This window comes from Magallana gigas, chromosome 8 (assembly GCF_963853765.1).
Source record: "Magallana gigas chromosome 8, xbMagGiga1.1, whole genome shotgun sequence".
Taxonomy (NCBI): domain Eukaryota; kingdom Metazoa; phylum Mollusca; class Bivalvia; order Ostreida; family Ostreidae; genus Magallana; species Magallana gigas.
The window spans coordinates 726,627-753,530 of record NC_088860.1 but is presented as its reverse complement, the minus strand read 5'-3'; the positions used below and the strand labels follow the sequence as shown (position 1 = coordinate 753,530).

General features: G+C 36.9%; 2 protein-coding genes across 3 annotated transcripts; one reads left to right on the top strand and one right to left on the bottom strand.

The window, feature by feature from the left end:
• Positions 1 to 517: 517 nt before the first annotated feature.
• On the bottom strand, positions 518 to 10,251 carry LOC105347264 (protein O-GlcNAcase). The gene is made up of 14 exons (XM_011456258.4): positions 10,055 to 10,251; positions 8,768 to 8,819; positions 8,299 to 8,396; positions 7,965 to 8,095; positions 7,077 to 7,245; positions 6,859 to 6,957; positions 6,338 to 6,622; positions 5,344 to 6,201; positions 5,160 to 5,225; positions 4,216 to 4,301; positions 3,236 to 3,340; positions 2,449 to 2,540; positions 1,405 to 1,594; positions 518 to 1,179 (listed from the first exon to the last, which is right to left on the bottom strand). The coding sequence occupies exons 1-14, from the start codon at positions 10,119 to 10,121 to the stop codon at positions 880 to 882; spliced, it is 2,598 nt and encodes an 865-aa protein (XP_011454560.2). The 5' UTR covers positions 10,122 to 10,251; the 3' UTR covers positions 518 to 879.
• Positions 10,252 to 10,336: 85 nt separating this feature from the next.
• Positions 10,337 to 26,149, top strand: LOC105347265 (putative cytochrome P450 120). 2 transcript variants are annotated; one of them, XM_034472030.2, is made up of 12 exons: positions 10,337 to 10,473; positions 11,189 to 11,415; positions 12,519 to 12,596; positions 12,809 to 12,893; positions 19,894 to 19,929; positions 21,051 to 21,187; positions 21,414 to 21,490; positions 21,676 to 21,870; positions 22,798 to 22,908; positions 23,253 to 23,380; positions 23,971 to 24,058; positions 24,369 to 26,149. In XM_034472030.2, exons 2-12 carry the CDS (start codon positions 11,226 to 11,228, stop codon positions 24,501 to 24,503), a joined length of 1,260 nt encoding a protein of 419 aa, XP_034327921.2. In that variant the 5' UTR covers positions 10,337 to 10,473; positions 11,189 to 11,225; the 3' UTR covers positions 24,504 to 26,149. The 2 variants fall into 2 exon arrangements, with proteins under 2 accessions (XP_034327921.2, XP_034327920.2); XM_034472029.2 differs by having other exon boundaries at positions 10,372 to 10,508.
• The last annotated feature ends 755 nt before the right edge of the window (positions 26,150 to 26,904 follow it).

Genomic DNA, 26,904 nt, shown 5'->3' with positions numbered 1-26,904 from the left:
GCTGTAAGTGTCAATTCATTATAAGCGTGTTCGTTATAACCGTGTTTCACTGTATTACTCTGGTTTTGCCCAAGTTTTCTAAACCATTATTTCATTCCTGAGTATAACAGTAATTCCAGGTCTTTTAACATTGCATGATTAAGAACTAGCTTAAATATCTGGTTTTCATCCAAATTTTCTCGATACAAGATTCAAATTGCTGAGCATCATGTTTTCACTCGTTGATGCCATTCATAATAGTGAACTTAAACAACTAAGATTCACTGAGCAATATAACTAAGGGTAACCCTCGGACACACAATAAGAATCAATATTCTAGGAATTTATACTGTCACCTGTAAAAAGTGACATTTAACTGATAATTAACTTAACAATTATCACTTTAACCAAACACTCTAAATAACATCCATACTTCATATTTATTCCAACAAATCAAAATACATTTTATGTTTACAAAACCAACTGTTTGTGAGTAGAATCATCACCGGTATATCTCTTTTAAAAAATTAAATAAACAGAATGTTTATTCTTTTATTTATAAATGATCCACAAAATATGCACTACTTGTAACATCACAGCCAAGATTAGCAGAGTTAGATCAATGACTTGTACAACAAATAGAACATCGAGCATTTATTTCGTAATTTGCAATATAACTCAACTGAGCACTTTTATAAAAGCACCTCTCTATTTCCATCACAGTATTGCAACCAGTCATGAACATCAGATGTATCATAACTTCTGGGTCGATATAACGGTACAGAGAGATGCAGGGTAAGCAATGAGGTTACATGGACACTTTAGAGACGGGGGCCAGACTTCCTATTGGTCGAATCTGTCAATGGTCCTCCGTCTGGAATGCTGATTGGGCAGTGACCATTAGATGGCCCTGCCCAGGTACACAACATCATCGGGAGCCCCAGGGATGTCCACGATCGGGAAGAAGCCCATTCTCTGGTAGTGGTCAATCATACATTTGTCTCCGACGTTCATCTCTACATGGATTCCTGTTGATCCACTCGTCTTCAGTGCCATCACTGCACACGCCAGCAGCCTTTTGGGAACACTGTAGTCCTCCACGCGGGCTGGAATAAAATCCAGACGGATAACGGAGGGATAGCGCTGGGTCACAGAGAGAGGTGTGCAGCGCTGGGGAGTGTGGAAACTCATTATCACTTCCTACAAGTAAAACAAATGAAACAAATGAAAATACAGTGAAATGTTCAGTCCATCGGTCCATTTAGTGCCTGGTGAACCTAATGAAAGACTTCCACACAGAGAACAGACTTCCATGTGGGTCTTGTTAAATAAACTTTCAACATAGGTTGCACCTGTAAGTCTGACCTTCATCTTTCACTTAATTATTCACTATTAGAAAAGGTTTGTGGTGGGGGGGGTCCTTACCTCGCTGGGGGTCAGCTCCTCCTTGCTGGGTTTGGGGTACTTCTGGTACATGGCTGGTATCCAGGACACCTCGGTCTTTTGGCGTAGCTCCACGGCATTTAATGAGGCCAGTGCATATCCACAGACTCCCTGGTCATCACAGACCACAAAACAGTACTCAGGGCTGAGCGAGACGATCGCACCAATAATTCTGTGAGAGCAAAAATAACTGTCAATTCATTTCAAAAAGATGCATCAACAAAGGAGCTTCTTAATTAAATTTCCAAATGTCCCAACAGATTAGAAAAAAAAATCATAATAAATATAAATGCTATCTTTTGGAAAATGTAATTTGATTTTATTTAAATTTTAAAAAATAACACCCCACCCCCCAAAAAAAAATATATTAGTAAATCATTTGTAACAATGTGTACATTCCTGTCACGACTGACATGAACCTAACGCTTAACTTCAAGATCCTAAAGATTAACATTACAAACCCTCAGCAATAAGACTGGGACAAAACAATATTGACCTATCAGCAATAAGATTGGGATAAAACATTACTGACCCATCAGAAATTGGGATAAAACATTACTGACCCATCAGAAATTCGGATAAAACATTACTGACCTGTCAGCAATATGACTGGGATAAAACATCACTGACCTGTCAGCAATATGACTGTGATAGAACATTACTGACCTGTAAGCAATATGACTAGGATAAAACATTACTGACCTGTCAGCAATATGAGTGGGATAAAACATTACTGACCTGTCAGCAATATGACTGGGATAAAACATTACTGACCTGTCAGCAATAAGACTGGGATAAAACATTACTGACCTGTCAGCAATATGAGAGGGATAAAACATTACTGACCTGTCAGCAATATGACTGTGATAGAACATTACTGACCTGTAAGCAATATGAGTGGGATAAAACATTACTGACCTGTCAGCAATATGAGTGGGATAAAACATTACTGACCTGTCAGCAATATGAGTGGGATAAAACATTACTGACCTGTCAGCAATAAGACTGGGATAAAACATAACTGACCTGTCAGCAATAAGATTGGGATAGTCTGGAAACACTTCTGTTCCATCCATTCCGTCATCACATGTGCGCAAACAGATGTTGTAAGTAGATGCCTACAACACAAAGAAACACTAGATCACAGAAACTGTTCAGGTGATACGAGGGCGACATCAGATCTTTTCTTGTTATACATATATAGGGACTAGAGTAAAGTTGCAAACAATTTGTTTAGTTAAGGTACCTTACCACATTAAGTTAAGGTACCTTACCACATTAAGACAAACTCTTTTAAGACACTACGTTACAAGATTGCCATTTAAATGTTTTGTTAATCTGTATCAAATTGATTGAATATCACCATAGCTCAGTGGTTAAGGTATCTGGCTTGTGATTTACAGATCACAAGTTAGAATCGGCTTAAGGCATTTGTTCATATTTAGTGAAACAAATTTTGGAAGATCAATTTTTTATCCAAAATTGCATATATTTTTTTGCCTATTTCAATTATATACTATTTAAGCATCATACTATCAATCATAATCAAATAGTTTTCTGCTGATTTGAGAATTCTTTTTTTAGGCGTAGTGAGCCATTTGTGTTTACTGAAAACTTTATGTTATAAACTTGTGATAAATCTTCCCTACAGAATATTAATCATAGTAAACAATTTATTTCCTTTCTTGAATAGAAAATTATGATAATAACTGCATACTTAACAGAAATTATTCATTGATAATTTTTTTTTAACTAGCCATTATTAATAAAAAATAGATATCAAAATCTTGGAAACAAGGTTCCAGTATATTACCTCATCAGAGAGTTGGTATGGCCGATAGCTGTACATTTTCTTCAGTAGGACCTCTGGAGGTCGCATCAGGAAAAGGTCATGGGCACCGTCACTCGGCAACAAACGCTGTACAAAGAAAAATCGTCACATTAACGAACCTGTCGAATCAATAGGGACGCGCAGAAACTGGCAGTTTCTCTAGCCGCAGAGCGCAAAAAACACATTATGACAGCTCTTTTAAATTTTTTCTGTTTCTCAAAATAAATTTCCAAAATTATGAACAAAACTGTTAAAAGCCAAAATAATTGCTTTAAAGGCTGCCATACAACAGTCTTTGGTCCCTATCCTAAGTATGTCAAGAATTACTACTGCAAAACACAAGTGGCACAAATACTCATGGACTTTTAAGAAAATACTCTTGTTGACTAGTTTGAAATTTGCCATCTACAAAAATGTTTTTATTGAAATTGTTGAACAAAGCAGCCGATATCCCTCCCAACCAGCAAACAAGAGAATTATGTATGTACATCACCAAGTATTCTAGCCACTGTAATTTGCATGCCTTTTAAATGCAAGGCAAAAAGCAAAATGCGCAAGATCTGAAAAAAAGAAAGTTAATTAGGAACAGACAAATTGCATCAAACCAAACTGTGTCCGATGTGTTATAACTGAGATATTTTTGACAATGAATGTAGATTTTGACCGAGGTCTGATCTCCATTCATTACGACAGAATGGCAAGAAGCCAGATATTACATTGTAGAGACCTGTACACAGTTGGTTGTACAATCTGCTTGTTTTCCAATGGCCGCAGCGCAGTCCTGGAAATAAAACTTAGGATAAGGGCAGCAAAGACTGCATAAAATAAAGGTTAATAAATGTTTACAACTTCTCTGTTTAGACAGTCATACAAGTATGGCTGCCAGAACAAAATACAAGTAAGCAGTAAAATGTAGTGGACGACGCTTGGATGTCGGCGGGTGGCTGCTCCGTTATACATACTTGGATCTCGCCCTGAACTCCGCCCCGAAATACCCAGGGTTCCTGGTCTCCACTATGGAACAGTTCTTTATACCCTTTTGAACACCCTGGTATAGTATGAAAGAAAATAAGAGATTGTGATTAGAGCCGTGCCAAATGCATTATATCTAGTACACATTTTGTGTTTGTTTGCAAACTTTATATCCGAGAGAGATATATTACAGAAAAAGATACTTACCCTCGCCTGTAAAGGAAACATTGGGGTTAAGTTTGAGGTACCTTGTGCATTTTGCTGCAGAATAAAATCTTTGAAAATGCCCCAAAACATTGCTATAGATCAATTAATACTTATCATTTTTTTCTGAACAAAGAAAAAGTAGCTTAAGACTGTTGAGGGGTATTTTATTTGGCATTATTCGGCAGAAAATGGTTCTACAGTCATGATACATCCTAGATCAGGAGAAACAAGCTCTCCTGACCAGGTCAAAGGCCCTCCAGAGAGGTGGCAGGGCCCTGCTTGTGACGTGCTTGTCTCCCATGGCTGTTTCTCTAGCTACTTCACAAGGAGACCCTGCACCTCTAAAATCTGCAGGGAATAAGTTTTGCTCTGAAAAAAAAATGTGGTAGAATCCCCCTTTTCTCTTCACATTTGAGTCCATCTCCAATAAGTTAGCTGCTCCCAGTGCGAGCCCCTCCCCAACACCGTCCAATGTGAAGAGAAGGAAGAGGTCTACTCTATTAAAGTCTTCAGTGTTGGGTCTGTTAGAAACAAGTCAAACATTAACCAGGCATGACTGTAGAACAAGTCAGAAATGTTAGGAGGAACTCTTACTCAATCTCTGAGTCAATCTGTACAATCCTAATTTATGTTTATCTTAGAAGTCTGAAGTTTTGTTTTTATGTAGCTCCTAACATTTCTCACTTCAAGGTGCATAACTGTCTTTCCTAACTAATAGAAGACTTACATGTAGGAGAATTAGGAGATGGTTCAGACAGCCTTGGTAAAGCAGATTCTTTGATTTGTCCAAGTTCTGAAAAGTAAAAATTAATTTCTACCTCAATAAATGGAACCATAATATTATGAAGCTATTTTCTTAAATTTCTAAAAATGACTCAACATTGTTTTTAAATAGTGTGTGAGTTACTTACTGAGCCACTGAACATAACAAGCACAGAGCTGAATTAATCCCTGGAGATCCCAGAGATAGGAGAAGAACTCGTGAACAACAGCAGTGTTAGGAATCATCTGGAGGAGTCGGATCATCCTATCCACTTTCTGTACCACAGCCAAGAACTTGTCCGCGGCCTCCATCCAGGCAGTCGCTTCGGCGAGATTTGTCTTCGCCTGACCCTGGACCACCACCCCAGCATTGACCTTTAGGAAATGTAAGTCCTGTAACAATTGCGTGCTGGTCATTCCATGGTCAAACGGCGTGTAGAAAAAGTCTACCAGCAGACCCAGGTCCTCGCGAGTGAAGTTTTCGGGGTTGGTCATGCAGCAGTCTTTGTCAATGACCACCGAGGGCATCTCTGTCTCCACCTGCATGGCGTCCTCAGCAGGAACCACCGGGGAGGTGTCCTTACAGCCATCCAATGTGGACACAGTTGTAGGGACATACTCCATGGGCTCTGGGTCTTCAGAAAGTTCAGACTCGCTGTCTGAAGGAATGGTGGAATTCACAAGGTTTCCCTGGGAAACTACTGGCTGGTTTCCAGTGAAAGAGGCTGCCATATTTTCCCCACACACTGCAGTGGCACTGTTGTCCATGGGTGGTGCCGGAACTGGGGGGATAGGAATGGGAGGACCGGTGATTGTGAGGGGGGCCACTACACGCGGCGGCTGGCGGTTGGTGTTGATCTCCTGCATCCAGTCGTTCAGTGCAATGTTCAGTGCCAACCTGGCCTGGTATCGTTTGTCGATGCGAGAGGGCAGATCCTCATTAGCACCAAAATCATTCTCTGTTTCAAGTCTTATATCTGATGCCACTGGACTCAGATGTTCACCATCTGAAACCAAACAGAACTGTAATTAATAACATCAACATTAGCATTTATTTCTGTTTATGTCAAAAGCACATTTTTTCTGCAATTGACAGTGACATGAAATTAAATTTCCCTTTCGGACTTTGACCAGTGAAACTACCTGCAATGATGTCCTTCTTCAATCCGTCGTTGTTGGAGGTACTCCACTGACCCAGCGTGTGGAGAGCCATATAGTTGGCCTCAAACTCACAGTTAGGGTTTGTAAGTAGTCCACGCAGGTAAGGAATGATCTCGGGGGATCGACCGTCAAAGGGTCCAAGAAACATGCGCCTGGGGTCGTAGTCGTTAGCGTGGATGTTGTCCCAGATGACAGGGGGGCGCTTTATGACTGAGGACACTTCCTGCAAGTGTTGGATGGTCAGCTTCTTGGAGATCACCTTTTGACCTAGTAACATAAACACCTTTCTGTTAAAGCTCGGACATTTTCATATCAATCAAAACAAAAGTTTTCTTCAAAGATCACATTGTTTTAAAAAAACCCAACACAATAGTTACTTTTTATATACTTGTTACACTCATGCATCAATGCTAACTTTCTTACCCTTATCCTTCAATGTTTATTTGCTAACATTCATTTATTAATGCTATTATTTCCACCTAGAGAAAACAGAACAAGATTACCTGTCCACAAGATGTCGATGTCCTTTAGGAGTTTGGCTCCTAGAGTGTTTAGGTAATCTGATGACAGCAAGTTAGGGACAGCTCTCGACGAACAATATTCTAAAAAATTCCAGAAGCAATTCAGATGAAACATTCACCCAGGAATCCTTTGGTAAAATGTTGTTACATTAATCAAAATAATTTCCAGAAACTTGATAATTCATATCTCTTAGAATTACCTGTTGGACAGAAATAGAACTGAGGTTGTCCCAGGTGCTGATAGACTTCATTAGTAACAGCTACTTGGGCTGATCCAAAAGACTGAAACACGCTACGGTCTGTCTCACTTAATCCCGGCTCTATGTCGTCAAACAGCAAGGCAAACGCCGTACAGCCAAAACTTGTCACCTATAAAAACACAAAGCAGAGTCTGATTTCCCAGTTCTCTGTCAGTATCACTAGTGGTGGAGATAAAACATCAAGAAGATTTATAATCATTATATAATCAATATATTCATAAAGCATTGTGGACTAGCTAGAGTTCAAGTGAGGCATGCTCTTGCAGGTCATGCTCTTTCTTATGCTACTATTGATTTTAATGTTCAGATAACTTGCAAGAACCTAACATGAAAATAGTAAACATAAAATCAGAGCTGTAATAATTGGGCAGTAACAGTAAAATTCCACATCTGTAATCTACTGATTGTGAACCTTTTCTGATTGTTTTTCAAAGCCAAGTTCTCCACGTATCACTGATCATTTCCATTTGTATGACTCTAATGCTGGTGAACAACCCCCCCCCCCCCCCCCCCCCCACCTTCCCCTGCAATTATATTGAGACCGCTCTATTGCAAATGCACACATCAATTGACATTCACAGTTGACGTGCATCTAAAAACTTCCTGGTTTTAAAATCTATTGATCAAAATTGACAACAACTTTGAAGTAGAGTTCCTGAAAAAGACCTCAACTCTAGCTAGCTGTTAACACAGGATATTAATTAATGTAGCAGTCTGAATAATAGCAGAAGTTCTAAATAAAAGTGTGATATCTCACACTCATGTCAATGATGTTACTAGCACACCAATTCAAATAGAGCTGTTAGCATGGTTAGTAAGATAGAATACCTGTTCTAGTTTGCGTTTCAGGAACTGTACGTCCTTGGCACTTGAGAATGTGATATCCAGGCCTGGGGACAGTGCGTATACAAACTCAACACCATTCTCCTTGGCTGCTTCAATCAGGGAGGTCAAATTCTCTACAATATCACACCAGAATACCTCATCAAGCTCATCCTAATTCATACCTACCACCCAATAAACTTACTGAACCTTCCAAATAACATAGTCGCTATTCATACAAATTCTATAAATTTTGATGCACTTTTCAAATATCTAATTCTGGTCTTTTTTTTAAACTACTGTAAAGAAGCTATAAGTTGTGATTTGTATGGATAATTACCTGCTTCTTCCACAGAGTAGAGATCTCGCCAAAAGGCCCTGTGTTTACAGTCATCTTTGGGAGCATACATGTATGTGTTCATCTTCATCTTTTTCAACCTACAGTATTTTTGAAACAAAGCAGTTATATAATGATTACTACATTTTGGTAGAGAGAAATGTCAATAAGTCTCAAACAAAGCTCTGAACTCTTTCATAACACTTGAAATTCAGCTACGATAACTCTCTCAATGAGTCAACAATTAAATTACACTCTAGTAAACAGTTACATTACACTCTCAATGGGTAAACAGTTACCTTACACTCTCAATGGGTAAACAATTACATAACACTCTCAATGAGTAAACAGTTACATAACACTCTCAATAGGTAAACAGTTACATTACACTCTCAATGGGTAAACGGTTACATTACACTCTCAATGGGTAAACAATTACATTTCACTCTCAATGGGTAAACAGTTACATTACCATTCAAATAGAATCTTCCTCTGCTCTGTGGTCCATGGTCTTCCATAAAATCCTGAAAAATAACAACGATATTCTTCAGCACACACCGTATTGATATCAACTTGGAATCATGATAACTGGTTCAACATTGTAGCACCCTTTAGTACTGTTGGGCTCAAATGCTACCATGCTTTTGTCTATACCACATATACTCGCCTATAAGTCGGTTGTCTGTTTTCAAGTTTATTAAGATTTTGCCATTGACCCTCTTAAATAAGTCGGGTATCTTTTTCTGGATAATCAGTCTATAGATTCTCAATCAAATAAGCACAATTTATCAAGCATGACTATATTCTACATAAAATGTATTGGTGTTTAACCCCTCTGTTATCATTTCTAGATGCAATGAATTTACAAAGTGTTGTGTTCAGTTAGGACTGAAATATTCTGGAATAATAACTAGATTTTGGACACAATTTTTTATCAATACATCAATGATAACTTGGTATTAGCTCTAACACTATTTATTTAAAATACTATCGAAAATAAATTATAGTGATTTTGATCCCCTGTTTACTGATTAAGATGGTATAGTCCCTTTTAAAACTGGTGTGTTAGCTTGTGTTGTTTTAGGTGACATGTACCGCCATTATAGCTATTATCACCTCAGGTGTAATTAATTTTGAATAGTTATAAATGATCTTTATTTTTTTTTTAACAGACCAGCATTTATTTTTTAGTGTTCAATTTTTATGTATTAAACAGATGTAAAATCAACATTCAAAGCCCTTTTAAATATAAATGAGTCAGCAACTCAGCACAAGGGAAAAACCAGAGGCTAGTTCAGCAGAGCGGGTGCTCGTGACACTCCCCAAAATTTGTGTTACCCTCTCTGCTAAACACACTCAGGAGTGTGTGTTGTTGTTGGATCTATTTTTCAGATTTGATTGAGTGCAAGAAATACAAATTGCCCCACCAAACATTAATTATTATGGGCGAGTTTACCTTTGTAACAAAATATTACATGTACTTGTGTGCTCTTCAAATGCATAAATGTTGTCATGGCCCCATTTCCGCATATGAAACTGTATAGATATGTATACTAAAAATAGCACTTCGCTCAGTCGACATGTACTACGTAATACCATTCTCATCTGTCTATTTTATACAACTCTAACCTTCCAACAATTAGAAACGTCACTAAGAACAATGAATAATTAACTACGAATTTAGTTATGGATCAATAAAGCAAGAACCTTAAAACTGCTGACATTATCATAAATGTTAATTATTATGGGTCATATCTACCTTCGACTGCTCCACAAACGAACTTTCGTTTGGGTCGGTTGTCTAATATCTCTTCACCAGCCGTCATTTCAGACTGCCTTAAAACAATTTTGTTAGTATTTAACAACACAACGTTCAAGCCAAAGGAGAAAAACGGTCTCTTTTCGTAAAATCACTCATCAATATGGCGAATTTTGTGAAATGATAGCCGATTGAAAGGAAAGACAGCACGTGTGATTGGCCTACAATCTCTGGAATTCTTTTGATCTACCAATCAACAATTTTGTTACAAAAACATTCGGAATACCTTTTACATGGCCGATCAATTTGATGATCATACTAAGAGATACCGAAAAAGGGGAACTAGTAGGAACTAGAACCCGGCAGGGAAAAGGAGAAAATTCTGAACCGAAGGCAGGCGCCTCTTCATGAATTGATCTGTGAGCTTCGCGATGTAGTTACAATTGCAGTTCAGGTCAATTAAAATTTATGAAACTGTTTAAATCATACAGCTAGCTAGGCCAAGAAATTTATGCAGGAGAAGGAAGTAAACCATTCATAAAAAATGATACATACAGGGGAATATAGTAAAAGAATATAGCCCTAATTAATTTACATTAAAAGCACTTTTGTGATGCATTTATCATACTAAATTACATGTAGATCTATGGTCTTTTCTGTATGATTACCAGCGCAAGATAACGTGAGAGCATCTGATGTTTTAAATCTAGAAATGTGTTAATCATCTGCAAATTGTTGTAATTGCATCCCATGTGTTTTAATCTATTAATTTTGCTGGTTAAGTGTGAGAAAAGCTGACATACCGTAACACTGACTGGGAGGTCAAAAGGTTGAATTACGAGTTTTATTTTGATGTCATAAACACCATTAACATTGATCTCTGTTTAGGTGCAATGTCATAGGTGAAAAATCAAATTAACATTGAAAGGTTTGATAACTTGAAATTATACTATATAAATCAAATTTTTGCAGCCGACAAGAAGTAAAATCAGCATTGAATTGTTATTGATTGGAAGATATAGTCTTTAATTGCAACAGCAGGTGCAATCAAATTGCATACAGACGCACTAGTATTACAACTTTTTGCGGTACTTTAATATACCATACAATTTCATGCTAATCTGTTTGTTTTAGGTCATTTCCCAAATGTACACCTTGCCGAGTCAGAACTATGTCCAAAGTTCCAGGGTCGGTCGGCTTGCCGATTCTTGGAGACAAATCACTGGACTTTTACAGGAACCCAGTCAAATTCGTAACCAAGCAGATTGAGGACAACAAGAGTCGAGTTTTCTGCGCCCGATTCCTGAACACTCCCACAGTTTTCATCGGATGTAATAAAACCATCAAACATCTCCTCACAGGTAAAAGGTCATTTGATTATCCTAATTAGTCACATCAAATTCAGAGTGCATCTGATCTTTGACATGATGTGACTGTTATTGAGATTTTACTTGTTGTAAATTTCTCCCTTCTCACTGCTGTGACATGAGTTTAATTCCAATGATCAACAGTGGTTGTATGTGATAGGATATGGTGGTCGCTCGCTTGAACACATGGGTCCTCTCCAGGCACTCTGGCTTCCTCCCTCATCAATGACCCCATAGCTCATCTGCACCAACAATTCAATTCAATTCATTTATTGACAATTACCATGTCTGCATACAGTCATGAATATGAGTTACATAAAACAAAACATTAAACATAGCATGCAAAAGTTAAACATTAGCTAATAAATCTACAATGGACAAAACATTGGGTGAACAAAACTATGCTTGTGTGAAGACTATTATTGGTATTCATAAAATTGTATAAGTGTTCATTGTTGACTTTCCTTTCTAGCGTTGAAACAGTTTTTTTTACGAAAACAACATGCATATCCTTCTAGCAGCTGTAATGTTTTTAGGATTGACAAGTTCCTTAATGGGATTGACATTTGTATATGTGTTCACATTAGATATATCATTATAATTCAATCTACATTGGTCATATTTTGAAAAATACAATACAAAGTGTTTCTAATCTTCAATAAACAATTTGCAAAAATTACACAGACGTTTTTCTCTTGGAATAGGAGGTTTAGAATATCTACCAGTTTCAATAAATAATGAATGAGCACTGATTGTTAGGACAGATCTGTCACATTTTTTAAAGGTAGTTTTAAGTATTGTTGTAGTTCATATTCATTTTGGTTTATAATTTTGCTATAAAAAGACAATTTTTCACAGATATTATTATGAGTTGTAGAACTTATTTATCAATTGTTGCAAGTTAAATAAAGTTTATGTTTGTAAGTTACTTGAATTCATGGTGGAAAAAAAGCTTAAAAACATTGATAAGTTTCTTCAAAATGATAAGTAAGGTTAACCAGTTCAGTAGTGAGTGCTGAGATTTTGTTAAAATTCTTTTCAAGCATAAACTCCCTTTTTAGTAAACTTTTGTGTTAACAGCCGTATGATCTTTGCAGATGGGGCAGACTTCACAGAACTTGGTTATAAGCAATTTATGGGGGAGATCTTTGGAGACAACATTTTGTTTACTGATGGTGAGTAGTTGTGAAAGATTGGATTGATAGATGTATGTATGTAGTGATTTTCTCACTCTGAATCAACTGATGTAACAGGTGGTGAAATGTCAAGTCTCAACAGGGACTCGAACCCAGGGCCTCTGGTGTGTTGTGACAGTGCTCTAACCACTGTGCTATTGAAACTTTTTATCTGGGCTGTCTGGTTTACACATTTATTACTCTCTTGACAGGAGAAATGGCTGGAGCTTTCCGAGCCTCTTTATCTGAGCTGTTCTGCCATGACTCCCTGACCTCTTACCAGACCACCATATCCAGGTAAACCATTGAACTGTAATACTTGGCTGTAGAAGCATCTGTACTTGTATGTGACTCAAGTTTTCCTGTATGACCATTGTTGTAATAGAAATCTTCAGTATATTAGTTTCTTCATGATCATCAAATCTAAATTCTGTGAGATTTCTTCATAGAAGTATAAGCTTTTTCAACCAATCTATTTAGTATTTAATAGAATTACTGTCAATTAAGTGTTAATGGACCGATAAATGGTTCGCCAGGGTTGTGTGCTTTAGACACTCCCAAAATAGAACTGCTGTATGCAGGGAAATATTTCCTCCGTTTATTTTCGCCCCCTTTGCTCTCGTCGTCACCAGAAAAATTTACGACGGGGTGAATTCCAATTCCTCAAATTATTTCTCTTCAAAAAAAAAAAAACTGTCTGGGCAAATTTAAGACAGGGAAAAATTATTAGCAAGTGAAGAAGGGTGAAAATAACCTGGAGCGAAAATAACCCTGTATACCATATTTCTTAAGAAGACTATGTTTTCCTAGGTGATTTAAAAGGACAAGACAACAGTGATAGGTACTTATGCTGCTTTATGCTGCAGTTATGCTGCTGAATGCCTGATAGTATAATATATATCCTGTTTTGAGATATTTTTATAGAAGCAATGTCTTGTTCAGCAAACATTAAAAACAAAATAGAATGAAATGTACAACAACACTGTCCGACAATACAATATTGGGTTGGGGTTAGGTGGGATGAATGGAGGTTTAAACTATATCAACAGGTGTAAGATGAGTATCTCATGATTAACAGCTGTTGCATCCAAATCTCACAGATTAACGGACATTATAGTGATACTAGTATATCTCAGACTTTTAGTTACCCGATAAATATCTTATAAAAAGATGGTTGTCAGGCCAATATTTCAAACACTTACAGTAGCCATACAAATAAACTTTGGAGAGACACAGTTGTCAGACCAATTTATTAGAAACTTTCAAAAGTCAGTCAGATATCTTGGAACTATCAGTTTCCTGATATCTCAGTCTTTATTCATTCATTCATTCATTCATACTTTATTTCCCTCATATGAGGATTATTTCAGAACATACAATTATACATACATGCAACAAAAATCATTATAAGACAAAGCATAAGTATTTACATATATACAAATAATAATAAGGGGGGGGGGGGGGGGGGGAGGTCCTACACGGGGGACGGGGCACACACGTACACAGGTTATGCTGCTAACATTCGGTTAGGTTGAGATTTGAGGGTCTGATTATAGCGTGCAGCAGTGTCTCGGATGTAACGGAAATTAAGTATACGAACTGCACGTAGATCTTTTTCTGACAACCATGTGAAGTATTTCCCACCTAGAAGAAAGAAGAATATATCATCCTCAGTCATGGCACACAGGTCCGCGGAGAGGTGAATATCAAAAGAGTTGGTGATCTGATCCCACCAGTATGTACGTAAGTCATTAGTAGAGGGACAGGAACAAGCGATATGTTGAAAAACGTCTACAAACATGGTGTTGCATAGTAGGCAGATAAAGGGAGTCTGTTCCGGAGGGCAAGCTATAAGCTTGCAGATAAATTTACAAAGAGAGATTTCGTATGAGTTGGACGGAATAGACCAGATGAAACTTGGGTTTTGGTTTTGGATAATGGATTTGAAACGGTAAAAATCATTGTCATTTATCATTCTAATGTTACGGTTTGTTTGGTGTAGCTTAGATACAGCAGATCTCACTATCTTTTTCCAAGTCTGTTTCGGTGGAAATGAGCAATCAAGGAGCCACGTTTGTAGGTATTCAGTGAGGCTGTAAGTGGACAAAATATTGATGACATCCGGAATAAACCCTCGCTGTTTATTGGAAATGTTCTCCAGGAATGAAAATAGGCGTGTTGAAAATATCTTCTTTGAAAGAGACTGGTGATCCATGAGACAGAGTCGGCCTAGAAATAAGAGTTTGCGGATATCTATTTCCGATTTGATAGGTAGAACGTTGAAAACACTTTCACAGATATCGGATCTTGTTTTGGTCGGAAGATTTTGTGCATTTTTGCAAACAAAATGTTGAAAAACATTTAGGCGTTGAAGATCGTTGGTAGATATATTGCTCCATAATTCACAACCGTAGAGGACTGTGGGAAGAACGATCGTCTTATAGAGGTGTGACAAAGTAAGCGGGTTAAGATAGTTGGAGCCTATATCGTTGAGAGCAAAATATGATTTTTGTCCTTTTCTACAAGCTGTTATAATCCTATCTGAGAGTGTAAGTTTGTTGTTGATAATAATGCCTAGGTGATTATAGTTGTCAGCACATGGAATTATTGTATCACCAAGTTTCCATATATAATCAAAATCTAGTTTGGAGCCTTTGGAGCGGACTTGTAAAATGCACGATTTTTGAGCATTGAAGGAAAAACGCCACTTCCTGGAATATTCGGAAGAGACATCAAGCATGCGCTGTAACGCCGTAGGTGTTATTGCAATACACGCGATATCATCAGCAAGCGATGGACAGTTGCTGGTTATACTAAAAATACCAGTATTTGTACAGGATTTTTCAAGGTTAACAACAAGTTCGTTAATATACACAAGATATAAATAGGTTGACAGAACTCCACCTTGTCGTACACCTTGTGACACGGGAAACCAGTCTGATTGGGTTTGATTGACAACAATTGCACTGGTTGTGTTTGTATGACAATCATTAATGATTGACCAAAGTTTTCCAGATATACCCATTTCGCGTAATTTGATAAGGAGGCCATGCCTCCAAACCGTATCGAAAGCTTTTGAGATATCTAAAAAGCATACGTAAATATTGCTGCCCTGTTCAACGTTATGGTATATAGTTTCTTGCATATTGAAGGAAGCGGTTAAACACCCAAGGTGCTTTTGAAAACCCTGCTGTTGTCCGCAGGGGAAATGTCTGTCAATAACAAACTCTGATATTCTTGAATTGATAACATTTTCAAAAACTTTAAGGAAACATGACAACAGGGCAACTGGTCTGTAGCTATTGCAAGATGTCTTAGGTTTGTCTCCTCCCTTGTATAATGGTACGATGAATCCACGTTTCCAGAATTCTGGGATTTTCCCGATATATACAATTGCATTAAAGAGTTTAACGAGACACATATTCAAAAGGTCACCGCCAAAAATTAGATGTTCATAGGTAACAAGGTCTGGTCCCGGAGCTTTGCGGCGTTTGAGTTTGTTGAACACTGCTAATATGTCATTGGTTGATATTTGGCCACCAGGTAGTTCGTCATGCGACTGAGTACATTCGGTTTCGATGTTCGTGTATTTAGATTCAGTTTGAACATAAAAGGTTTCATCAAATGACGAATCCTTAGACGGGGTATATATATTTTCATAGTACGTCGCAAATGCACTTGCGACGCCCAGGGGATCGCGAAAGGATACGCCCTCTGTCGAAATGATTTCTGGGTATGTGCGGGAAGTTTTAACTTTGTGTTTTTTCACAAGTTTCCAAAACAGACGTATATCGCACTCAGCGGCTTCATCTAGATCTTGATATACTTTGCGCATGTGATCTTCGTATTGTTTAGTGAGCGCATCTCTAAAGCGTCTTTTAGCGCGCTTATAGTTGCGATAGGAGTCAAAGACCATGCCACGTGGCCTCCCTTCGCCTACCCATATGCGCCGGAAGTTTCGTTCGGTGGAGTGCAGTTGCTTAATTTCCTTGGTCCATCCTGGTCGAGTGTGAGGGTTATAACCTGAATGGGGGATGCATTGCCGTGAAGCTACGATAATAATGTTACACAGTTGTTCACAAAAATGATTCAAATCGGCAACTGAGTGCATTTCACATTTTAATAGACTGCGAAGATCGGGTAGCATAGTTGCCTTGTAGCAATCTATAGCCTCAGCAGTTGCTTTATGCCAAGCTGGTAATTTTAGTGTGGATGTCTGAAGACAATGGCGTGAACATTGAGATTTAAAAGAAGCTAATACAGGCAAATGGTCTGAGGTGTTACAAAAATAGCCCTCTTGAAAAATCTGATAGGTAACTAGTGAATCCAACATGCATTTGTTAAATAAAATGTAGTCAAGCATTGTGTTTTTAGGAACAAATGTAAACAATTCGCCTGAAGTTTTAAAATCTCTACCAGGCATACAAAATTCGCATTTGCTAACAAAGTCAATCAACAGTTTGGACTTGTAAGCGTTTGTGTTAAGATGACTTATAATACTACCGTTGAGATCACCTGCTATAATAACATTACCATAGGATCTATAATGACAATATAAACTTTCCACATGGTTAAGCTCTTGTATATAAGTATCTACATTACTATCAGCAGGGAGATATACACCAAAAATATACAGCACTTCACCATTGTTGTATGTAAGTACAACACCAACAATCCGATTTGAGTTAAAACATGGTATTTCTCTGATTGAATATTGTAGTGACCTTTTAAACATTATACCCACCCCACCTTTGCCAACAAAATGTTGGTAGGTAGGCAATTTAACATCTGTATCTACCTTAACAAAACTCAAATAATCTTCATGTACAGAATTAAGGTAATTTATACAAGTTGCATTGTCTTTCAACTTATGTTCAGAAATAACAGCTAAGTCGCATTGAGTTTGGTCTAACAGCTTTGACAAACTCATAGTCGATGACATAATCCCTCTAACATTCCATGATAAAATAACTACCATAGCAAATGATAATAATACATTTAGTACAATTGTGATATTGTGAAAGTACATAAAACAAATTTAGTAATAGGCACCCCGTTAAATTACCCCGTTAATCTCAGAGAGATGTAGTTGTTAGAACAAAATCTCAGAGATATGCAGTTTTCAGAGCAAGTCAAAACAATATCACAGAGAAATTCAGTTGTCATGACAGTATCTCAGAGAGATGCAATTGTCAGAACAATATCTCAGAGAGATGCAGTTATAAGAATAATATATCAGAGAGATGCAGTTGTCAGAACAATATTTCAGAGAGATGCAGTTGTCAGACCAATATCTCAGAGAGATGCAGTTGTCATAACAATATCTCAGAGAGATGCAGTTGTCAGAACAATATCTCAGAGAGGTGCAGTTGTCAGAACAATATCTCAGAGAGATGTAGTTGTTAGAACAATATCTCAGAGAGGTGCAGTTGTCATAACAATATCTCAGAGAGGCACAGTTGTCAGAAAAATATCTCAGAGAGATGCAGTTGTAAGAATAATATATCAAAGAGATGCAGTTGTCAGAACAATATTTCAGAGAGATGCAGTTGTCAGACCAATATCTCAGAGAGAGAGATGCAGTTGTCAGACCAATATCTTAGAGAGATGCAGTTGTCAGAACAAAATCTAAGAGAGATGTAGTTGTTAGAACAAAATCTCAGAGAGATGCAGTTTTCAGAGCAAGTCAAAACAATATCACAGAGAAATTCAGTTGTCAGGACAATATCTCAGAGAGATGCAATTGTCAGAACAATATCTCAGAGAGATGCAGTTGTATGAATAATATATCAGAGAGATGCTGTTGTCCGAACATTATTTCAGAGAGATGCAGTTGTCAGACCAATATTTCAGAGAGATGCAGTTGTCAGACCAATATCTCAGAGAGATGCAGTTGTCATAACAATATCTCAGAGAGGTGCAGTTGTCATAACAATATCTCAGAGAGGTGCAGTTGTCAGAACAATATCTCAGAGAGATGTAGTTGTTAGAACAATATCTCAGAGAGGTGCATTTGTCATAACAATATCTCAGAGAGGCACAGTTGTCAGAAAAATATCTCAGAGAGATGCAGTTGTAAGAATAATATATCAAAGAGATGCAGTTGTCAGAACAATATTTCAGAGAGATGCAGTTGTCAGACCAATATCTCAGAGAGATGCAGTTGTCATAACAATATCTCAGAGAGGTGCAGTTGTCAGAACAATATCTCAGAGAGGTGCAGTTGTAAGAACAATATATCAGAGAGATGCAGTTGTCATACGTCCATGTTAGAAGCTTACAATTGTCATACCAAAACATGTTTCAATAGTCCCAAGAGTAGTCTATCATCTCAAAGAGTTATAATTGTTTGACAATTTTTCCAAAGACTTGATTGATAGGCATCATGAAGATCAAATGTTGTGTAGTTAAACAAGAGTCTCAAAATCAAATTAACATCTTTGAGACAGTAAAGGTATCTGTTAGCTAACCAACTTAAGTATTAACAATTGTTATGATTGGTGGTACATACATTGAACTATGACCTCAAAGACCAGTCACAGCGAGACAAGTGCATCATGGACCGATCACAGCCAATGGTTAATCTTGTAGTCCAATGGCTTCAAAGTAAAATGTGTAGTTCAAGTATCAAGGGAGAATAGGGGGTATGAAAATATTTTGGCTTGCTCTATAGTTTGATAGTTGAAAGTCAGCATGCCTTTGCTTTCTGCTTCACAATGCATGTTTATTTTGTATAAACCTGTAGATGTCCAGTGACAGGGAATAAGGCAATTTCTAGGTTGTTGATTTTGCATGCTTCTTAAAGGCTTGGTTCATAATCAGAGAACATGTTTATTGTTCACACAAAGTAGGGAAATGGTTTTTCTTCACTTTGTTCTAATCTTATAGATAATAAAAATTACCCAAAAGAATTTTACTTATTATTAATTCCAAAATCATTAAGAACATCATGAGTTTGTAAACTGAAAATGTTTCTTGCTGCATCAACTGGACAGTTGATTTCAGACTCAAGACATTTCGGTTATGGGTAAAAGCAATACTTGAGAAATAGGATCAGGAGCCACAATACTGTGGTCCTATTAATACTTCCTAGTAAAAGTTTTTTTTTTTCATTAGATCTACAGTAGTTTTAGTTGCTTGTTTTATAACATTACTTGCTAAAATGATATCATATACAAGCTACAAGCTATTTAGAAAATACAGTTAAAAATTTATCTGCGTCCCCTTTAGACATAGACAGAGCTTACTTCATTGACTGGTTCTCTTTCCATAATTCATTGACTGGTTCTCTTTCCAGAATAGTTCAGGACCGGGTACATGAGCTTGGATGCCTGTAAGTATTTACTCTGCACTCAGAATGTTTTCTTGGTTCCATGAAGATTAAATTTCATCAGTTCACATCATGTATAATATTTTTGAATAATGTTAGACACCTATCCAACATGTTATAAATAAAATGAGGTACTATGTAAACTAGACTTTATTTATTTCCCTATTTTACAGACATGAGGTCCCTCTTAATTCCTATATGAACCTCTCTATTTAACGGGTGTGATTTCCCTCTGAATTTTCAATGAACCTTCCATTTTTTTAGGTACAAGGCCCCTCTCTATTATTTTATGAACCTTTTTATTTTAATAGATTTTACATTTCATTTTACAGACCTCTCTATTCCTTTATGTCCTCCTTATTTTACAGGTGTGAGGTCCCTCTGTATTCCTCCTTATTTTACAGATGTGAGGCCCCTCTGTATTCCTTTATGCCCTCCATATTTTACAGATGTGAGGTCCTTCTGTATTCCTTTATGCCCTCCTTATTTTACAGATGTGAGGTCCCTCTCTATTCCTTTATGCCCTCCTTATTTTACGGATGTGAGGTCCTTCTGTATTCCTTTATGCCCTCCTTATTTTACAGATATGAGGTCCTTTTGTATTCCCTTATGCCCTCCTATTTTACAGATGTGAGGTCCTTCTGTATTCCTTTATGCCCTCCTTATTTTACAGATGTGAGGTCCCTCTCTATTCCTTTATGTCCTCCTTATTTTACAGATGTGATGTTTCCTGTATTCATTTTTGACCTTATTTTACAGGTGTGAATTCCCCTTGTATTCCTCTATGAACCTCTCTATATTACAGGTGTGAGGTTCCTCTGTATTCCTATAGGAATCTCCCTATATTACAGATGTGAGGTGCCCCTGTATTCCTTTATGAATCTCCCTCTATTACAGGTGTGAGGTCCCCTGTATTCCTTTATGAACCTCTCTATATTACAGGTGTGAGGTGCCCCTGTATTCCTTTATGAATCTCCCTATATTACAGATGTGAGGTGCCCCTGTATTGGTTTATGAACAGCTCCAATTACAAGTGTGAGGTCCCCCTGTATTTGTTTATAAATCTCCTATAATACAGGTGTGAGGTCCCCCTGTATTTGTTTATGAATCTTCCTATATTACAGGTGTGAGGTGCCCCTGTATTCCTTTATGAAATCCCTGTGTACAGAGATCTGTCTCAGCCTGTTTCTGGGGATGGACTTCAGAGATGCTGAGGACACTGCTGACCGAATTGTTAATCTCACCACCACACACTGGCATGGTAATCTTGTTCATTGCTGGGAACCATTATATATCTTCATGTCTTTTGAATTTGCTTGAGATAACAAACATATCTTTAATGACATAGTCCAAAAATTAGTTGCCTTGAAATTATTTAATCACTGGTTTATCATGAAATAAAGTTGTCAGAAATAGAAGTTGGTTAACTGTATCTATCAGGATGTAACTACATGTATCAGGATGTAACCAGATTTTCTGTTTTATAGGTATAATATCGGTGCCTGTCTCAATAAAGCTTCCTATCGGTGGTGGGTCTTCCTTCTGTAGAGCCTTAGAGGCCAAGGTATTCACATTTTAAATTTTGTGATACAGTTTGCTCTTTGCCTTATTACAAACATGGCAAAAGCCCAAACACTGATGCAATTAGTAATAATAAGAGATTTCTACATTAGCATATTGTAAATGTATCTTATATGAGGGAACGAGCATTAAAACTGATTTAATATGAGTTGTTTGCATCACTCATAGAATCACCTGCTGAACATAATAAAACAGAAGAAGCTAGAGAACTCGTCCCACTTCCCTGATCGGATCCAGCAGTGTTCCCATGGCGACCAGGAGAAGTTTGTGGACAATCACCTTCTCCTGTTCACTTCAGCCCTCGTACCCAAGGCATTGTCTTCAATCCTCACATCTCTCCTCATTCAGATCGGCAGCCAGCAGGTAAATACCTCAGTCCTCACCCTTCTCCTCATTCTGATCAGCAGCCAACAGTTAAATACCTCAGTCCTCATTCCTAAGGTTCTGTCCTCAATCCTCACCTCTCTTGCATTCAAAAAGTCAGCCAACAGGTTAAACCTCAGTCCTCACCCTTCTCCTCATTCTGATCAGCAGCCAACAGTTAAATACCTCAGTCCTCATTCCTAAGGTTCTGTCCTCAATCCTCACCTCTCTCGTCATTCAAAAAGTCAGCCAACAGGTTTAACCTCAGTCCTCAGTCCTCTCCTATCTCCTCATTTAGAATGGCAGCCAACGGGCGAATACCTGAGCCCTTGTTCCTAAGGTTCTATCCTCAAACTTCATCTCCCTCCTCATTCAGATCTGTAGTCAGCAGGTACCGTAAATATATCTGCCCTTGTTCTCAAGGCTCTATCCCCATCCTCATTTTTCATCTCAGTTAATTTGGTATGCAGCAAGTAAATACCTTAAATCTTGTTCCCATGGTTCTGTACTCAATTCTCTGCTTTCTCCATATTCAGATCAGTAGTCAGCAGCTAAATACTTCAGTCCTCATTCTCATGGCTCTGTACTCAATCCTCACTTCCCTCCTTGTTCAGATCAGCAGCCATCGAAGCAGTAACTCAGTTCAAAGAGAAAAAAACCCAGGCATATTACAGTTAATTGTGTCTATAATTTAGTAAAGATAACCAAATATTTTAGCTTTAGAATTTGAGCATTTTACCATATCCTGAGCTCTTCGGCATAAGGAGGTAAATATAGCCCGAAAATGGCCACAGCCATCCAGCCCTCTTAAATCGAATGCAGGACCTCTTAATCAGATGATAGAACAGTTTACATGCACAAAATTTACTGATAATTCAGTCATTCATCAGTACAAGTGATGGTATAGTTTGACGGTTCTGATTACAGACTGAGGATCAGGCTGGTATGTCGGAGGATGAGGAACAGTTGGAGGCCATGTTGTTGGAGGTCCAGAGGATGTTCCCTCCATTCCTGGGAGGAAGGAGAGTAGCTAGAGAGGTAGTGAATATCACTAAATCAATCAGTCAGTCAATCAATCAATCAGTCAATCAATCAGTCAATCAATCAATCAATCAATCAATCAATCAGTCAATCAGTCAATCAATCAATCAATCAGTCAATCAATCAATCAATCAATCAATCAATCAATCAATCAGTCAGTTAATCAATCAATCAATCAATCTGTATGGAAGACAGTATAGTTCCTAGGAGGGAGGGGAGTAGAGAGAGGGGAAGTAAATAACATTAAACCAATTAATCCATCTGTATGTATTACTTTGAATTAAAACCAAAAAGATTTGAGGCCAAGACTCGAGAAAATCATTATTGGGTTATTATTACAGGACTTCACTCTGAATGGATACCACATTCCCAAGGGGCATGCTTTAGTGTACATGTCTTACCACGGTCACAGAGATCCCAGCATCTTCCCAGACCCAGACCAGTTTGATCCAAGCAGATGGAACAATGTGTAAGTAAATGTACAATGAAGCGCATTGAAGTGGTAAAATTTGGAGCGCATTGAAGTGGTAAAATTTTACGTTTGAATGGAATGTTCTAAACTTTGTATCGAACGTCAATTGTTACACAAGACACGCCCATTTCTTTTGAAACGAGAAAAACAGTATTCGTCACAATGCTTTCGGAACTGCTACTCTTCTAAACAGAACCAGCAGGAATTTCACACACATGCATTATACACAAACACACATAAACACACTTTTTTCTTTCCAAACATATGTTCAGAAACAGTGATATTGTTCAAAATAAAGAGTCAAGAATATTTTTAGTAACAAATTTATTTGTTTTTACATTGTGACGAATACCATTTTCCTCGTTTCAAAAGAAATGGGCGTGACTTCTGTAGCAATTGACATTCGATACAATGTTTAGAACATTCCATTCAAACGTAAAATTTTACCACATCAATGCGCTTCATTGTAGCAGTTGAAGAATTGATGGAAAATAATACAGTGACCAACTAATTTCATATATATTTACTGTGAACCTATATAGTGATTAAATTCATAGGTGATCTTATTCCTACTCACTTTTTAACAGCAATGTAGAAGACAAAGGGCGGTTATTTTGTTTTGGGGCTGGTCCCCGAGGATGTGTAGGGCAGAAGCTGGTGGGAAACATACTGAAGGTGAGGGCTCTGAGAGAGAGAGAGAGAGAGATGGACAGACAGATGGACAGACAGACAGAGGAGAGAGAGTGACAGAGGATAAAGCAAAGAGAAAAGAGAAAGGAAAGAGAGAAACAGACAGACAGATAGATCTTTATTGAAAAATCTGAATTATAATATATTACACGGTTCGATAGTATAAGGAAGATATACTTGAACCATGCTAAAGCTTTTAGAGACTTACATTCATTTTATAGAGAGAAATACAATAGTAGATGCTTTTTGTTTTTACATTGTGTATCTGACATATTTGATCATTATTGCTTCACAGACAGTTGTACAAGAACTTCTCCAAAAGTATTCCATCACAGTCAACGAGAATCAAGATCTCAGCCACAAATGGCTCCCTGTCTCCAGACCAAAGGCAGAGGTCAAGGTCAAATTAAGAAAGAGGTCAGGGTTATAGGTCACAAAGTATAAATGCCATAATATTTTATATTGTTACTCTACGATACATGTTGAGGTGGTATGGGACACCCGTTGATATTGGTAAAAGGTCACAATCATCAAAATACTTTCATTGTTTTAGAATTTTCAAATTTCACAATATTTGACTAAAAAATAATTTTTAAAATTTTTGGAAAAAAAATTATTGTAAAAGCACCAGCGGATTTGAACTTGTGAATTGCAGATTTGTAGCCAATGCTCTAACCAATCGCACTATGTTGTAGTGTAACAATACTGGGAAAGAACAGATTTAAACAGTTATACATGTACTTGATTTTAATGTTTATTTTGATCAGAAATACATCACAATATTGGGGTGTCCCATACCACCTTAATTTTTTGTGGGGTCCATTTTGTAGCAATGACATAAGACAGTATTATCATTTGTTGATCCATAGATTGTTTTGATGACTTGTATTATATGGTATTGTACAACTACTTATTCTGTATGTACAGTAATTAGCAAACGCTCTGACAATGATCTGTTATGTGATATTTTTATTTTTTTACTCAAAGAAAAACTACTTACTACATTTGGCCTATCTGTTCCCTAGTCTACTACTACAACAGAAGGAATGCTTAACCTTTGTAATATATATGTTTACTTGTTTGATTTTAGCAATGTTTTTAAATACAGTATTGTATGCAAAAATGTTAAAGGACCATATTCGATAAGGTCCAATATCTGCCCCCCCCCCCCTCCCCCCCCCCCCCCCTTTCCCAAATTTAAATACATCGTATCATACTGATATTTTGATGGTATATAAAACTACATATGTAAGTTACACAAATCTAAAATTTTCACAGCATGGTTCATTCATTATTTTTTTATGACGTCACCTAGATGGGCTAATTCCCACCATTTCTCAAATGCATGAAAATTCATCAGTTTTTCTTCATAATAATCAGCAGGAATTATAGAGCGCATTGTTGCTCCAAAACTATTTTCAGCTATATTATTCATATTATTTTGCACATCATATTAAAAAATGGTGTTGGAGCAAGCATGCATTCAATGTTTCCTGTTTAAAAACTAATAGGAAATACCCTCTCTGTGCTATAATATGTACTTTTTGTGGAGTTAGATAATCAGTAAAATGGCACAGCTGTATATTGTGTTTGTTTTACTTAACAGAATTCCAGGACTGCGTTTTACAAAAGAACTCACGAGAAAGTCTTAGGGAAATACCTTTACTTAACAAAATTAATATAAAACCATTAGTTAACACCTTTTTTGATTTCCATAATTATATTTTACAGCTGTTAGAATGAAATATTAATTTGTTCACGATTAATAAGCATTCATTAATTTGATTGTAAGTCTTAAGTTCATTTGTAAAACGCAGACCAGATCTTTTCACTCAACTGCTGATTTTGTAAATTCATTTTTCATGTTTAATGTTTGACTTTTCCCCTGGTATATCTACTGTGATATTTGATACCATACTTTTATAGTCTCACAGAACAGTAATTGGTATTTCCCAAGTATGGTATATTTGTAGACTTTTTGATATTATGTACTTAAATTCTGGAAATGTTTATGTTTAATATTTTTCTTTTACTTAATGTAAGAATTGTTCCTTATATATATATATATATATATATATACATGTACATGAGATGGAGCTTTTGAAAAATAGACTGTTTTAAATGTGCAAAGTACATGTAGGTTTTTCAAAAGACTACTGGGGCATATTCTAACATGTTATATGTATTTATAGTAAACTAAGTTTACTAAGTTTAATTAGAACATTTAAACTACTATTGGACCTAATTATACACAAGTTTTTCATTAAAAGTTTTAGACCTATATAATTTTGCTAGAAAAAGTTTTGGATTTTTATGAAACCATAAAATCATGTGGACTTTGTTAGAACTTGCATGTTTATATTGACTTCACATTGATACTTTTTAGAGATGGACTGTTAGAACTAATACTGGGTATTTTTATGATTTACAGTGATCTTTTTGTCCTATTGATGATTTTTATCAAATTTCTGTGCATAAAACAGAAGTCTATATGTATCTGAGGTTATTAATATTTTTTTTTTCATTCCATGATTATCTTGGATCTCATCCTCTCTGATTTTATTTCTGTTGATTTTATTCACTGTTACTTGAGTTTATATTGGACAATCCTTTTATTTGAACTCTTTTAAATAAACTTTATTCTTTTATAAGAAAATGTTTATCATTTTTCTTTTCTTAAACATGAATTAACTTGCACCTTCTTTGTTACACAGGCTGCTAATGCTAATGGCAAAAGGAGAACCCAATTTATTTTCAAGGTCAAAAGAAGTCAAGGTTACCCAAGCCAGGGGTCAATGTCATAGCAGATTTGTTTAAAATACTTAACCTTA